The sequence below is a fragment of the Cibotium barometz genome, chromosome 27 (genome assembly GCF_041138505.1).
Source record: "Cibotium barometz isolate CiBa-2024 chromosome 27, ASM4113850v1, whole genome shotgun sequence".
Classification (NCBI taxonomy): Eukaryota; Viridiplantae; Streptophyta; class Polypodiopsida; order Cyatheales; family Cibotiaceae; genus Cibotium; species Cibotium barometz.
In genome coordinates this window covers 20,376,957-20,392,639 of record NC_141072.1, presented here as the reverse complement: position 1 = coordinate 20,392,639, position 15,683 = coordinate 20,376,957, and the positions used below count along the sequence as shown (strand labels likewise).

Genomic DNA, 15,683 nt, shown 5'->3' with positions numbered 1-15,683 from the left:
CCAAAGCAATAAAGATTAACGCTAATCACATGCTCATGACATAGAGCAGTAGTCAAAAGGAGAAGAAAGAGACTCTTTACCTAACCTACTCCTACTGTATATTACTGAATGAATGAGTAATTACAATGATTGTCATAGATCCAATGTAGATCTAGACTATGAATGCTATGAATGAACTTATGCTTACTGTGCTCCACTATGCATTAATGGAAAACGCTGATTTGGAGGTGTACTTGGATGATCCAAACTGTTAGACCGCATGTCCTTGGTCTTGGCTCTGCAATCTCTGTCTTTGAATGATTATGAATGATCCATGACCTGCCTTTATATATTAAAGTGATAGCAAGTCGTAATCAGGTCGGTTGTCACTTTTCAGGCCATAAAAAGTCATCAAAAATGTCATAAAATGTGTTCATATTGTGCCCATAATATGTCCCAACCATTGGTGCATGTGTTGGGCACCTCCGGGCACCTATAGGGCCACCAAATTGGCTCCAAACTGCCCATATACGACCTCTTAACTTTGCCCTTATAGTGGCTGTAAGGAATAATCATGTCTACGTGGCACCCGATTAACATGTGCATGTAACATGCCATAACTTGCACATCCATGCTCCAAAATCTTGGTTCTATATGATTCTTAATCCTTCTTTAACTGGTTGCACTCTAGGATTAATCCTAAGATTAGCGTGTACATGTCTATGCACATGGCACAAAGCTTGTGGAGAAGTGGTCTAGTCATGTTCTCCCAGGAATCTTGAGCACCTACACCATCACAACCTCAAGAACAAGGAGGCCCATAGCATTCCCCCTTATTGCAAGTGTCTTGAACACATTCTAACTTTAAGGTTGGTATATTCACCAAATAAAATTTATTAGCCTAGATGCCACTAGGCTCTACTTACACATGTAGGAGGAATGTGTAAAGAAACATACATTTTGAGCACCAAATGCTCAATTAGAGCACCCATAAAAAACTGTCTCTTCTTGCCAATGAAAAATTGCTACTAAACATGGTTGTTCAAATTTATGATTACGTACAACATGTGCCTCTTATGTGCCTCTTCTCACAAAGAAGTTGGCAAAGTACCCTAACCCGATGGAGAGAAGCAAACTGGAAGAAGCTCAAGAGTTGGTAAGATCTTGAAGATGAGAATCTTAGTGGATTCATGATGATCAATTTTTTTTTAAAGTGCAAATGATTTTTCGAACCAAAGTTTTAATAAGAAACATTGATGGCATCCAAGTTTAGTAAAAACTAGGCTAAAAAAGATGAAAATGTTGTCATTATTGTGGGACCTTACAACTTCCATGTTGGTGAGGCCCAAAATCCTTTTGCAAATTCGATGTTCATACAACCATTTGAAAATGCAGCCATGATGGTAATGTGTATGTAAAAATCTTCTAAGATAATGATTGGAATAATCACCATGTGAGCACAGCTCTAATTTTATTTGGGCTCTTTACACCAACAAAACAACCCTTAGGGAACCTTGAGGGTTTTTAAACAATAGCCACACAAAAAATACACCTTTCTTTCTGCCAATTACGATGGCGCTACTTGTCTGATAGAGACAAAGACGCTTCACTAACTATTGAGCTACACACGCTGTGATTGTGTGCCCACTGCCTACTGAGACCAGCCATCGAGAATTGCTGCTACTAGAAAGGATGCTAAAGATTGGGGCCCCAAGGAAGATCGTCCACTGCTAATAACACGCCGCTGAGTTGTTACACATGCTTGCCACCTGCAAAGCAACTGCCTATTCTAATGTGGATCAAGATCTGTGGAGAAAAGCTCAGCTCACTTGTTGGGCAGCCTGGAATAAAGATGCACACCTCCGCACTAAAGGGTCTTCTTCATCGAGATGCTCAAGTTATCCGGCCACAATCTTCACTAGCTTCTGTAGCAGTGGCCAACTTATGGGAGCTGCCAATATGGTAGATATGAGTAGCTGCAGCTATTACTCGCTACTCAAGCTCATGTTTATCTCAATGCAGCTTGCTTACAAAATACCTTTCAGTTCTTCATAATATAAACTTGGTTTTGGTGTTGTTTTGCTGCTACTGCCCCAAGACACACAGCTTTTGCCTATTGCTCAGAGAAGTGTCTGCCTACTTGATGGCAATGAGTAGCTGCAATGCTTACTAGATTTAACGTGATGATGCAGCTACACTGCTGGACACCCAGAGAGGAGAGGATCTGCCGACCATGCCACACAAAGGTTGAGACGGAGGAGCATTACATATGCTGCTGCCCAGTATACTATGAGATCCGCGGGAGGTTTCACTGTGTATTTCGTGAGGGATTCGGTCCACTCTCCAGGATCAGACTTCCAGGACCAGCGTTGCCTGAGCCTCTTCCTGCTTGAGCTCCACAAACACAGGGACACCTTCTTCAAACACAGGCCCCAGCCACCCCGCCGCCTCCCTCGGCAACCAACCATCACCGGTTTCTTCCGGACCCAAGAGGTGGGGGATACCGACATAGTGGATCTTGTGGACCCTAGGTACACGTATGATGTCACCACCTCCACCTGGCGTCCTGCGAGAGTGAATGTCAGCTGACTCCTACCCTGTCTCGATGTGTGAAAGACCATAACCTTGGTTTTCCCAAGGTTCACAGTAAGACCCCTCTGTGTGCAGAAATCATCGAGTGCATGTAGATGCTGCTGTAGACCACCTGGAGACTCAGACACTAATACAATATCATCAGCATAAAGCACAATATGTACTGAGGTACCTGCTAAATCAACTCCATCTCCGCCTTCCCGTGTAATGAAGTCAGCCACCTCATCAATGTATAACCCAAATAGCGTGGGGGAAAGTGGGCATCCTTGCTTCACACCAATGGTGCTAGCAATAGTCTCGGACATACCTCCTGGACATCTGACTCGCCCAAAAACCTGCTCATATAATGCATAGATGCCCCATGTCATATGGCCAAGAGACTGCAGGCGCTGAAAAAGCCTCTCTCGTGGTACTTCGTCAAATGCCTTGCGGAAATCCACAAAGCAACAATAGAGCTTTCTCTTCCTCACTCTGGCTTGAGTTTGCAAGCTTTGTGCCTCCATCTCTTCTTGTTGGTTTTCTTCTTGATGTGATGTATCTCCCGACATGGTGGAGACCTATGTGTTTTTTTCCCAACCCCAGTTTAACCATCCACCGGATGCTCTCACTTCTTTAGGTAGCCGAGTTGGGTTACCAACCTGATGCTCTGATACCAATGTTACATGCACTGAGCTTGACCGTGATAACTCTGCAGCAGCCACACGCTTCACCATGGGTTCAGCAGCCAGAGCTAGATTGACACGGGGATATGCAGCATTGGCTATGCTAGAGAGACAGTGCCACCACGCGCATTTTCAGGAGCCTCGGACGAAGGGGTGGCTATTTGACACATTAGTCACACCTACATTGATGTATGGAGCAGCCACAATCACCTCATCAGCTCCAAATCCAAGACATGCTCCGCCACCATCGAGCTACCTTTCCACGTGGCATAGCTGAGGGAGACCTTTCGGTCATACTCGTCAACCCGATGCTTGACATTTTGGAGAGTGGTATACCATCTACTTAGAGCTAATGTTGCTCCCATGCTTTTATGTTCTTAGTATTCCATGACGAGTTTCCATGGATAGTTTTGTATCACCCCAATGAGATAGCTATATTTATGTTTCCTTTCTGTTTTATTTTCCATTCCATGATGAGATATGTCATGGACATCATTGTATCACTTTGGTCTCATAGGCCCATTGGGTCTTTAGTAGACGCTTAATATATCTTTCTTTCTCTCTCTTTTTCGTAATGGTTGATTGATTAGATTACGAAAATGTAATACAAAGCAAAGGTCACATGACCAGCTATACAAACATGTACATAGAGGCCGTAAGACCGCACACACTAAAAGGCCACATGAGGCATGCCCACCGTACAAAGAGCATGTAACCAAATGTAATACAAAGCAAAGGTTACATGACCAGGTATACAAACATGTACATAGAGGCCGTCAGATTGCACACACTAAAAGGCCACATGAGGCATGCCCACCGTACAAAGAGCATGTAACCAAGGGTCAGCTGTGGTCTAGGCCATGCTGTGAGAACCAATGTGTGACCTGTGCATACCATGATCCTCTGTCTCCTGCCTCAGCCAGCTATCTAGATGCCTCAAAAGCTCTGTATGACAATCTGTTCTGTGGCATCTCTCTGAATCTGTCTAGAAGGCATATAGTCTAGAATATGTCCTCTACCATCATAGGAAGCACAACAAACTCTGCTCGGATAATGTCATGAGGTACTGACGGTTTGTTGCATATCATGCGTGCCATCATGAGGGCCTATGGTCTCTCTATCTGTGTCCACCAATGGGTAGCAAGTCCTGGCGCCCATACCGCTGCTCCATACATCAGTACCGGTGTGACTAATGTGTCAAATAGCCACCCTTTCGTCCGGGGTTCTTGAAAATGCGCCTAGTGGCACTGTCTCTCTAGCATAGCCAATGCTGCATTATGTATGCAGATGCAAAGCATATGCGGCCATCAGAGAGAGATATCCCATTTTATTCAGAGAGCCACATTTCCTACGCCAGATCTTTGAGGCAGCAGACCACCGCATACTAGGGAGATTCATTCTAGACATACAGCGTCATAGAGAGACATCATTACAGGCTCAGACAGCTCCAGAGGGGGGACGACAGACATAGATTACTACATTTTTTCAGAGATCCACCCCACTCCCAGCCCCTACACAGCACGGAATTACTCTCCAGAGAGCAGAGACACTTCGAGCCTACAGGAGACAGAGGACACCTGGCTTTCGGACACCACGCCTATACCAGAGAGAGATGACAGAGATCAGAGCTCAGTTTCACAGAGAGGGTGCGGAGCGACTGGCTCGCTTCAGAGCAGACCCAGGCATGTTCTTCAGGGAGCTGTGGACACCCCCTTCATTGATGTATACCCTTCATTGATGTATACCATTCTATACCCCCAGTATGGTACAGGATGGAGGTAGCTAGGTTGCATATCATGATTGTATACTCCATGCATATAGCTTTGCATTCTCCTAGTAGTAGAGCTCCATCACCTCCCCCACTCATTGTACTTATTGCACACCCAGATTCAGCTTTTTTAGTTCAGTACTCCATGCATATAGATTTGCATTCTCCTAGTAGTAGAGCTCCATCACCTCCCCCGCTCCATCACCTCCCCCACTCATTGTACTTATTGCACACCCAGATTCAGCTTTTCATTTTGTTGGGATGACAGAGGATACCCCACACAGGTACACTGATTTGTCTCATAAGCCGAGTTCGGTCTTTCGAAAGACGTTAATAAAATCTCTCTCTCTCTCTCTCTCTCTCTCTCTCTCTCTCTCTCTCTCTCTCTCTCTCTCTCTCTCTCTCTCTCTCTCGTCAATGGGGATAGTTTCATTGAGAGGCCCAATTATCTCCACAAACACATATCCTACACCATGAGGATTGCCAATGGTCACCTTTGGATGTCATCACACTGCCTTCGAGTCGAGACAGGGAAAGCAGAGGTCATCCCACGAGACAGACGGGTATTAGTACTCGGGAGATTGAGTTCAAGGAGCATTACATACTGAGATGCCCAGTTTACTATGAGATACACTGATGCTACCACTGTCTCTTTAGGGAGGGGTTCGGGCCCTTGTGTCACGGGTGATGCATTACAGAGATCAGAGATGCTTGGGACTATACCTTCTGGAGTTGAGGCACCACAGAGATAAGACTATTAAGGCAGCAGCCCGAGAGACGAGATACTTCACACAGACATCTATCACTGACTCCTTTGGCTCCCAACAGAGAGCCCCAGCTAACACTCAACCTGTACGGATTTTCTGGGACACATGCACCAGCACAGAGCTAGAAGTCCCCATGGAGTGAGCACCCTCCAGACCCACAGCACACTGGTATCATGACCCAAGGGGTCCTCCAAGAGACAGCACGGATGCCAGCTCTAGCGAGCTTTCATGTACCTCATAAAGTAGTGATTCCTAGCGTGCCACCTATGCGGCCACTATATTGTTCCACTGTCCACATCAACTTAATCTCAACCTTTTTGACTCTTCTAGAGTCTTCTTCTATCCTTTTGCAACTCATCACCCAAAGAACCTTTGGACTTTCAACCTTTGACCAATACACATGTGAGGCCCTTTAGACAACTTCAGCTACAATTTGGCATTGCCATTTGACCCCGAATTTCAAAACTTGAAGCATTGAAAGCATTCTAGATTAATTGGGGGGCCCAAAGGTCAACACACAAGCATCCACTTTTTGACCAAGGCTTCAATAAAAAGCAAAGAGCATAAACATTAAAAATTACACTTGTTAATAAGCTTAACAAAAATCTCACCTCAAATTCACCAAATGCTCGTAACCTATCAAGAATCTGAGTCATTGGGGGAGAGCACGCCTGCGCATATCCAAATGCACATGTTAACTGATACTATCTCACTCAAAAATGCTTTTCTACAAGACAATATTGCAAAAGCATATTCATACAGAAACTCCAACATAAGAACCTAGTGTTGCTGATCTATATAAAATATGTTTATTTCCAAACTTGGGATCTAAAGGAAAAAAGAAAAGTAGAGATATCTAACAAGCAAGTCCTGAAAAGGTACTTAAGAAACAAACAGTTGTGAATGACAAGCGATGAACAATGAGCCTGGATAAACTGCTAAGCATACAATGGTACCTACCTATTGTTAAGCCAACAGCTACAAGAGTATCTTGACATTGGGAGGTAGAAGTAAACTAAAACAAACAACACTACTAAAAGCGACACTATCTTAGAAATACCTAGCCAACATGATTCAGAAACATGGCAGGTAAGCTTTTTACACTCGCTTGAAGAGCATCGCCATGTTGAAGTGCTTAACATTCGATGATTACCCTGCATGAAAAGATGGCAGGCCTTCTTGGCAATAGTAGAAGGGGTACATGCTTCTCCTCAGAATGGGGGCCTAGCCTTGTGCAGAGGGTGGAGGATTGATTTTTAACACTACTGGCATTTGAGTACTGACAAAACAGCAGTAAGAAACCATGGAGCTAGCAACTAAGCTAACTGGGCAGTAAGCAGCAAACGAGACAGCATGCCAACATGTAGGAACAGGCCCAGCAGAGCTTCAACATGTACCTAGTATGGAGGGCTGCATGCACATTCCAACATGCATTAAGCATATACTCCTAGCCATCAAATAGCCATCAAACTGAAAGAGTTCACAGAGCGGAAGCAAAGTGGCACTAGAATGTGCTGAACAGAGAGTGCAAGAGAGAGATAGAGAGATGGAGAAAACTATGCTGAATATACTGAAGCAAAACAGTCCCAAGCAAGAGACACTACAAGTCTCATAAGTGAGGGAGCAAAATATGTACAAGACTGAATGAATAATGAGAGGCCAGCCCCACCTATTTATAGGTGAGGAGGGCTGGCCGACTGGAGCTGAATATGCTGACCGACTAGTAAAATACCAAAAGGGCTGGGAAAAATCCCATAAAAATATGTAAAACAAGGGTGGCCAGCCCACAATCAAGGGCCATACAAATGGGACCAAAAGGACACCAGAAATGGGTAGAAACTGGGGATGAATGTGCTAACACCCCCTCTCAGCACTAGATGCTGAACATGACTCCAAGAAGCCGAAGAAGTCGTCCTCTATCAAAGACAAAAGAAAGCAGCAACAACAGGTACCAAGAAAGCTCCACAAGCAATCTCCACAGCAACTCAGCTACAAAAGTAACAGTACAAGCTGCCAGGTACACTGTTCTTCTAGAAGAGAACAACCATGTAGGTTGCGTCGTGCTGCTCCAAATATCGGTGCTAAACCCAAATATAAACATAGTGTCACAGGAATCCCTAGAAGCCTATAGCTCCAAGAAGATAATACCCTCAAAAGAAATAGAGTCCATCTGCTCCAACTCTGTACCAAGAGTAGCCAAATGCTGTATAATAGCACCCTCCTCGAAGGTCGGCATCGCCAGATGTAAGATCTCAACTGCCCCCTCTAAAAACTGATGTCGGGACTCCACAGGCCCAACCAAGTCCAGATCCCAATCCTTCAATCCCTAGAAGTACCACTGTGCCCCATGCACGGTCACGGCACACCTGACCACAATCCAAAATCCTCACACAGAGTAAGGGAGGTAGGAACATTCACAGTAGTGGTAACTAAAGTAGTAGTGTTGGCAATATCATCTCCAGATTGGGCATATATGTGCATATTTCATGCTGTATCTGGCCAGATTTATGAGGCCATGCATTCATTTTATTTTAGATATTTTTCTGCTATTTTTGCCTATTTTTTAGACATTATTCTAGTATTTTTTGCATAGTCGACCAGCCCACTGTTTTTATGCTGGCCGACCAACTCTTGTCCAACCTATAAATAGGTGGCTTGGGTTTGCATCATTAGCACATCATTATTCAGCTATTGCTGTTGGCTGTATGCACCTACGGGCAGTCCTCGTGCTCTACTTCAGCAGATAACAAGTTTTCTACTTCAATTCTTTTGCACATGTACTTCTTTGCAAGATCTATTTGCTGTTTTTCTGTTTTACAGCCATTCTTTCAAGTAGTAGCCTCCTCAATAGCACCTACGAGCAGTCCTCGTGCTCTACTTCAGCAGATAACAAGTTTTCTACTTCAATTCTTTTGCACATGTGCTTCTTTGCAAGATCTATTTGTTGTTTTTCTATTTTACAGCCATTCTTTCAAGTAGTAGCCTCCTCAATAGCATCGAACAGCGTAGAAGCAGGCTCCTCCCCATAGAAGGCAAAGGGACCACCAACACATCTTGGTCACTGGTAGACGAAGAAAGAATCAGAGACGAAGCAATAGGAGAAAAATCCCCCTTAGAAGCTGTGAGCAAAGACAGCCCACTATCTTCCTCAAAAACATTACCAGAGATATCATCCTGGCAAGGAGAAGTATGCACAGAAACTGAAGGCAAGGCAACAGGAGAAACAAACTCTTGAGACGCAATAAGCAAAACTGGCCCACTATCCTTTGCTACAGGAACATCTCCAAAAGAAGTATCCATAAGATCACTGGCTGCATAGCACCTAGAAGCAGAAAGCATCTGCCGATCACTGGCATCACCATACAGGTCACAAAGCAACTGCCACACATAGAAAGTAGAAGCATCATCAGGAGCATAGATGAAGTGTCAAAGAACCGAATCCTGACAATTCAAGAGGAGAAAGCCATAGATCTGTCCGTCAGTCTTCCCCCACCGACACACATCCTCCGCAAAAGCAAGGTCCGGCAAGCACCGATTCTTGTTCGAGAGAAACTCCATCAAACCATACTCCCTGAGAATAGAAGTAACCTGCAATTTCCATGACTGAAAATTACCACCATCCAACTTATCTGCCTCATCAAGGAAATAATAGGCTCTCTTTGTTGGTGATTTGCATCTAGGTTCCTATTCAGTTACTTAGGGCTGAAAGAAGACACTCTCAGCTTCCATGCATGTGACGCTACATGCTTCATGTTTAGAAAATGGAGATCTTCATTGCTTTTCCATCATGCATGGATCACAAACACTTGAATTTGACACTGCTTATGGCATGAGGAATGGAGTAAAGCTTTATAAGCTAGACACTGTTTTGGACTAGCATGCTTTCATGGCCTCAAAAGATGACACAAGTCAATTATGGCATGAAAGACTTATGGTAATCTTTAGCTACTTCATAAGAAAGATATGGTCATCATTGGACTGTCAAAGATAGTTCTTCTTCATGTCTTTGATGAGGCACCTATCTTTATAAAACCCAATCTTATGTCTTGATCTGCAATAATACAACCCACATAAAGCTTCTTGCCAAGTTGAGGATTAGTAAAGCATCTTTGATGTGACATTTCACACAGGTTGAAAGTTGAGTTGATATGTCTCCATACCCTTCAATCCCTTGAGTACTATCATCACTAAGAATCACATGTACCTTCTTCTACAAACTTTGAAAACCAATCTTTATGATATGTCATAGACTCGTATGAGAGGATGCCCCAAAATCAAGAAACCACTCACCCCATCCCATCATGGATTGAGGTTTTGGTTGCCATGAGAAGAAGCTCATCCTTTTGCTCTCTTTGGCCAACAAAATTTGATGTTTGCCTTCCACGGTTGGAGAAGCTTCGTCCTCTTCGTCCACTACCTTCTTGTGCTTGTTGCTTGATGCAGCAATCCCTCTCTATGTGCCCATCTTTCCCACAATAATAATACAGGCCTTTGCTTTGCATTACATTATTGTTAGATAGCCTGAAATTTAATTGAACCTTTGTTGTTCTTGTCGTTGTCCAAACGAAAAATTCTCACCTTGGCTTTGCATAGAATGGTTAGAAAGAAATCTGTAATTGCCTCTTTCACGACCATCCTCCTTTCCCTCTTTGGAAGTTCAATCCCACATTATATGCCTCTTCACTCCCCCTTGAACCCTTGGGTCATCTCCTCTTGAAGTAAGATACCCGAGAGCTCTTCAAAAGAGGGAGTGTTTTCCCAAACCATTAAAGTTGTACGCAAACTTTAAAAGCTTGGAGGAAGTGCCTTGAACACAATGCTTACCATATCCACAACATTGGTAAATGTTAGTTTCTTAACCATCTATGTCAACTAAAGGTCTAAATTACAAGTCCTTGCTAGCTTCTCTTGTTGATTTTATTGAGTTGTGTTTCAACCCGATCAAAATGATGCAAAATGGTGATATGTCATACAAGTCGCTCCTCGGCCAAAATGTATCTTTCAAGATCATGATGTTGAAGGGACATAGAAGTGGATCGTCACATATCATCAACCAATTAAAATGAGAATGACCATGTTCAAAAAAACTAAGAAACCATCTTACAACATTAGTAAACTAATCCATCGCAGCATTAAATAGTGGACATAGAGCTTTTCATTCATGTAAATGGCATTCATATACCATATGTTGACATATACCAAAGACATGCATGGATTTATTGCAAGATAGCATTGATGAAGATTTTGATTCTAAGTTTGTGGATTTATCAATTATGCTAAAGCCATGAATTTTGCTGAATTCCTATGTACCCACATGCAATTGTATGGTGAAGGAAATTAAGCTCATTGCATTTATATTTGGTTCCTTGTAAGAGCATTAGACACTGTTTGGGAGAGTCTCCCAAGTAAGACCTTGCTATTCATCATCATGGCTACTTCAATGCACATTGAAAGGTTTAATGTGATAGGCTTTCACACATGGCAAGTAAGACTAAAATGCATCCTCACAAAGAAGGGATTATGAACCATTACAAATCAGAAAGAGGAAAAACCGAGACAAGGGAGGCTTTTGCCATCATTGCTTTAGGCCTAAGTGATAATTACATTCTTCACATTATGGAAAAGCTATTTGGGACAAAAGGAAAGCATTCAAAACTGGCCTTAAAATTCAGTTCTTCAAACTTGAAATGAAAGCTTCCGACTCACTTCCAACTCATCTTAATCACATGAAAAGTTTAATGTCTCAACTAGCACCTACTAGAGCACCAATAGATGATGAAGCTGCAGTTGCCATTTTATTAAAAAGTATGCCTAATGAAGATATGGACACTTGGTCTCTACTCTAACAAATCTTCCAAAACCTTCTTTAGATGACATTGAAGCTACACTCCTTGAGGAGTATAAGAAGAAGTAAGAGAAAAATGGGATCTATAAAGGAACCAACTACACCAAGAAAAAGTTCTCCACCAACAAGAACTTCATCAACAAGAAGAGCTTCACCGACTCAAAGGCAAAGAAGTCTTGTGGATTCTATGGTAAAGATAATCATATTGAGAAGAATTGTTTTTTTTTTTTGAAAAAGGCTCAAAAGGCCTACCTTGCAGGTGAAATTTCAAAGAAAGAAGAAGAAGTCAATGAAAAAGCCTCGCCGGAGGCTAACTTTGATGAATCAGAGTCGGCTTTTTGAGTAGCCCAAGGTTATAGCCTCCATCATGTTAAAACCTCACCTTTCTAAACATAACTACCTAACCCTGAAGCTTTGTAAGCATCATTAGGATTTCTCACATGACTATCTAGCATTGTCCTTATAGAAAGTAAGACCTACGGAAACCGCATTTTAAACATAACTAGTAAGTCTAATGAGCTCTATAAGTGTCATCATAGCTAGGGAGGATGTAGCATTGTCATGAATATTGCTTGAGGGAGGGTTTGTAGGAAATACACCCAATATCCATGCCTATGTTCTAAGGTTCTTTGGGGCACATAAAACCTTGGCTTTTCTCTTGTAAAAAGCACTAGAATCTACCAGAAGAAGGCACCTACCATAAGAGCATGAAGGATTATTCCTATGCATTCAATGAGCCTACATTGTTGACTTATACTACTATATCAATGGCGAGATTCTAGGAGAAGTTATAGGGAGAGAATCGTGGAGATTTTTTAACTCCTAATCACCTTCTAATGACTTTGTACTCAGCCTATATAAGAGGTTTGATCTAATGGAAATCTACAACTTGTTCTCCCACTTCAATGTCATGATCATGCTCTTGATTAGTTGATTAAGTGTTATGTTAAATCTTCTCTAGTCATGTGCTAACCATGGTTCCCATATACTTTGATCCACCTTAATCGTCTCATCCTCGTCACACTCATGTCAAACATTATGCACATACCTCTTCATGGCTGAATAATAAAAGTAACACCTAATAAATGTCCTTAAGTCACTTACAAATGTCCCGACATTTTAAACTTGAATATAATCCTATCTAATGCAAATGACTTACACATCCTATATATCATCACAAAGCTCTTGACAAGAATATGTGGTCATTATATCCATCATTCTGATCAGATAATCCAGCTACCTTCACTGAAATATAAAACATTGAAATGCAAGTTCCTGTGAGAGCATGATTTCTTTATATTGTCTAGAAAGAAATGAGATTGTGCGTGACAAAGGCAAAATTGACTAGATTGCATACAAAACAGAATTCCAGACAACAGAAGGCAGAAAATAGGCTACTGTGCAACGACCCTTGCTGAATAGGCTCCAAAGCAAACTACTAGTCTCAAACATTTCAGCAGCCTGGATGGAGGAGGGGAAAGAGAGCCAATAAAACCTTACAAAAGGAAATAAAAACTTGAAAATATTTTGCAATAACAAAACCTTAAACCATTTTACAAATAAGAGTTCAATTTTTCAAGGTTTGATCTCCCTGCAAAACAGTTCTGTCGTACATGAAACATATATTCAGCACAGTTTAGTTCGGACATGAAACATATATGTGGCAAAGTTTAATTTGAACGCCTTCCTCTAAGACAATACTGATGCCGCCTTCTAGCGGTGTATTAACTCCTTAAACAAGAAGACAATGTACTTAATTTTTTTTCTCTGCTTTGCATGATTGTCACTGCGAGTGCTTTACGGCTGATTCTACTTGTGCATACCAAAGGCTGGGCCAAGAAGTGCCTGTGAATAAGAAGGAAGAGAGGTTTTCAAGAAAAAGGAGAGCTTACTTTCTTCTCCAGCACGCAAACTCCAACCAGTATCTTCGGAAACTGGTTGTTCAAATCGGCTTGGCAGGCAGGAAGGTCACTGTTTTCCAATCCCATTGCTTTCTGCACTCCTTTGAGAGCTTTCTCTTCAGAACCGAGTCTCAGCAGAAGAGCGCAGACAGATGCACTCCCTGAAGAGCCTTGATTCTCAATAGAAGAGCGCAGGCAGAGGCTTTCTTCAATTTGGAGAAGAAAGCATGCACATTCGGCCTCAATCGCTGGAAAATGCAACTGCCAGAAGCTCAAAAGGCAGACACAACCATGACAAAAACCATGGCAGAATCTTGACCACACAACGTTGCTTTTGCAGCGGAGCTTTGTCGGTTTCTGAGTTAAGATGTGGAAAAGCTGCCGCTGAATATTCCTTCCTTTTTTCTGTCTTAGCTTCTTCTTCTTCTTTGACTGTAACAGAATCGCGGGCGCGAAGCTCGAGAATATGTGGCTATGGCGGAATATGCAGTTGCAGATTAGAGGCAAAAGGTACCTACTTTCTACTCAGGAGGAGCTTTGAAAGCTCGTGATTCAGAGTGACTCATTCGTGTGAAAAAAGGAGGAAAACGGTACGGCGTGGGCCATGAGAAAAAAGAGAAGTGGCAGCAGGCAAAACTCTCGCCACATCTGGCTCCCAACCATTTTAGTGGCGAATGTGGCTATGTAACACACTCCGAAACAAATGAGTCGACCTTCAAGTTTTATAGCGGCAATAAAAAAATAGTAGACTAACTAATTATTAGTCGGCATACCTTTATAAATAAGAATAACTAGACTTTGAAAATTCAATTCATTCCTTAAAGTAAAGGTTACGAAAATCGTTGGTTGGTTTTCTTTAATTTCAGTACACACCCACACACACAAGCATGTGTCAAGCACACCAAAGCATCTCTCCATATCTCTCTCTCTCTCTCTCCCTCTCTCTCTCTCAAGACACATTTCACATCTCTCTCACACAAGTAAAGGAACAATGCTTAAAGCCACACAATCTATCTCTTTGGCTTTAGTGTGAAGGTTTGAAGATTCTAAACACTTCCTTTTGCTTGTGTTTCAAGTGTAGGACCCAAAGAGATGAGAAGAGGTTTGCCTTTTATCAATCAATGTCCACCACCCATAACTGTGCATGGCCAAGGGCCCTTCTTTCGTCCCCAGGAGTTTGAGGAATACAAAAGAAGACAAACCCCACATAGTCCTCCCACACTTTTGGATTTTCCAATAACTGACAACTTTCTTATCCTACTTTACCTTTTCTAGATTCAAAACTTTTGATGTGGATTCCACCATCTCTATTTCCCTCAAGTTAAGTGTAAGATAAGCAATGCTTCTCATACCTCAATGAAAATGTGCCCTAGTTTTGCTACCCATGAATCTAGACATGGGTCTTGGAAAGTTGGCATTAAGGTAGCATGAAGGCACACATTTTAAAGGGTATTTATCCTTCATAGGAAGGATAAAATAAAATTTTACATATTCATAAAGGGCTAAGTATCAAATTTCATTACACTACCATTTAAATGCATCTAAAATTTCACTACCCTACCATTTAAATGCATCTAAAATTTACTTTGCAAGAAGGGTGAATTTAAAATTATACTTCAAAAGAAACGTATTGGGTATCTTATACATATTGGGTTATATAGGTAACTTTTGTGAGATGAAAGGATGGTCATGATGTAATAGCCCTTATGTAATATAATATATATTTCACAAAAAACTATACTTCAAAAGAAACGTTGGGCTACTATTCAAACTTGAGGCTTGATGAAATAGCCATTTCAATGCACTTAAAAGGTTGTATTTGGCTCATCTTTTACCATCTCACATCTCTATATCTCTATATTATTTACAGGAAGAGTTTCGCAAAGCTACCACATGGCAAGAATTCGGAGGTTGAAGAGGCAATTTAGAGGTTGGAGGAGAGGTAGGCTCTTATTACTCTAGGAGTTTGAAAAATATCAAGTTAGAAATTATCTCGAGGGGCTCACCTAAAATATGTAAGTATACTATGTGAGTTCAAATGAAAGGGTTTTTTAATTCAAAATTTTAAATGAAAGGGTTTTCTAATTCAAAATTTTAAGGTAAATTTACAGAAGGGATTTTGAAAAAAACCCATAAGTCCATAAAGAAAAAGGGATCATTTTATTTAGG

At 41.8% G+C, this 15,683-nt stretch overlaps 1 protein-coding gene across 3 annotated transcripts in view; it reads right to left on the bottom strand.

The window, feature by feature from the left end:
• LOC147623157 (inositol hexakisphosphate and diphosphoinositol-pentakisphosphate kinase VIP2-like) overlaps positions 1 to 14,259 on the bottom strand; it is a 252,107-nt gene extending 237,848 nt beyond the window's left edge. For 2 of the 3 annotated variants that reach the window (XM_086821224.1, XM_086821226.1), the window contains exons 1-2: positions 13,506 to 14,259; positions 6,380 to 6,439 (exon numbers count right to left, since the gene is read on the bottom strand). In XM_086821224.1, coding sequence (XP_086677350.1) covers positions 6,380 to 6,439; positions 13,506 to 13,601 — 156 coding nt within the window. In that variant the 5' untranslated portion in view covers positions 13,602 to 14,259. The remainder of the gene's footprint in view (positions 1 to 6,379; positions 6,440 to 13,505) is intronic. The other variant, XM_086821227.1, reaches the window with a different exon arrangement.
• Positions 14,260 to 15,683: the final 1,424 nt, after the last annotated feature.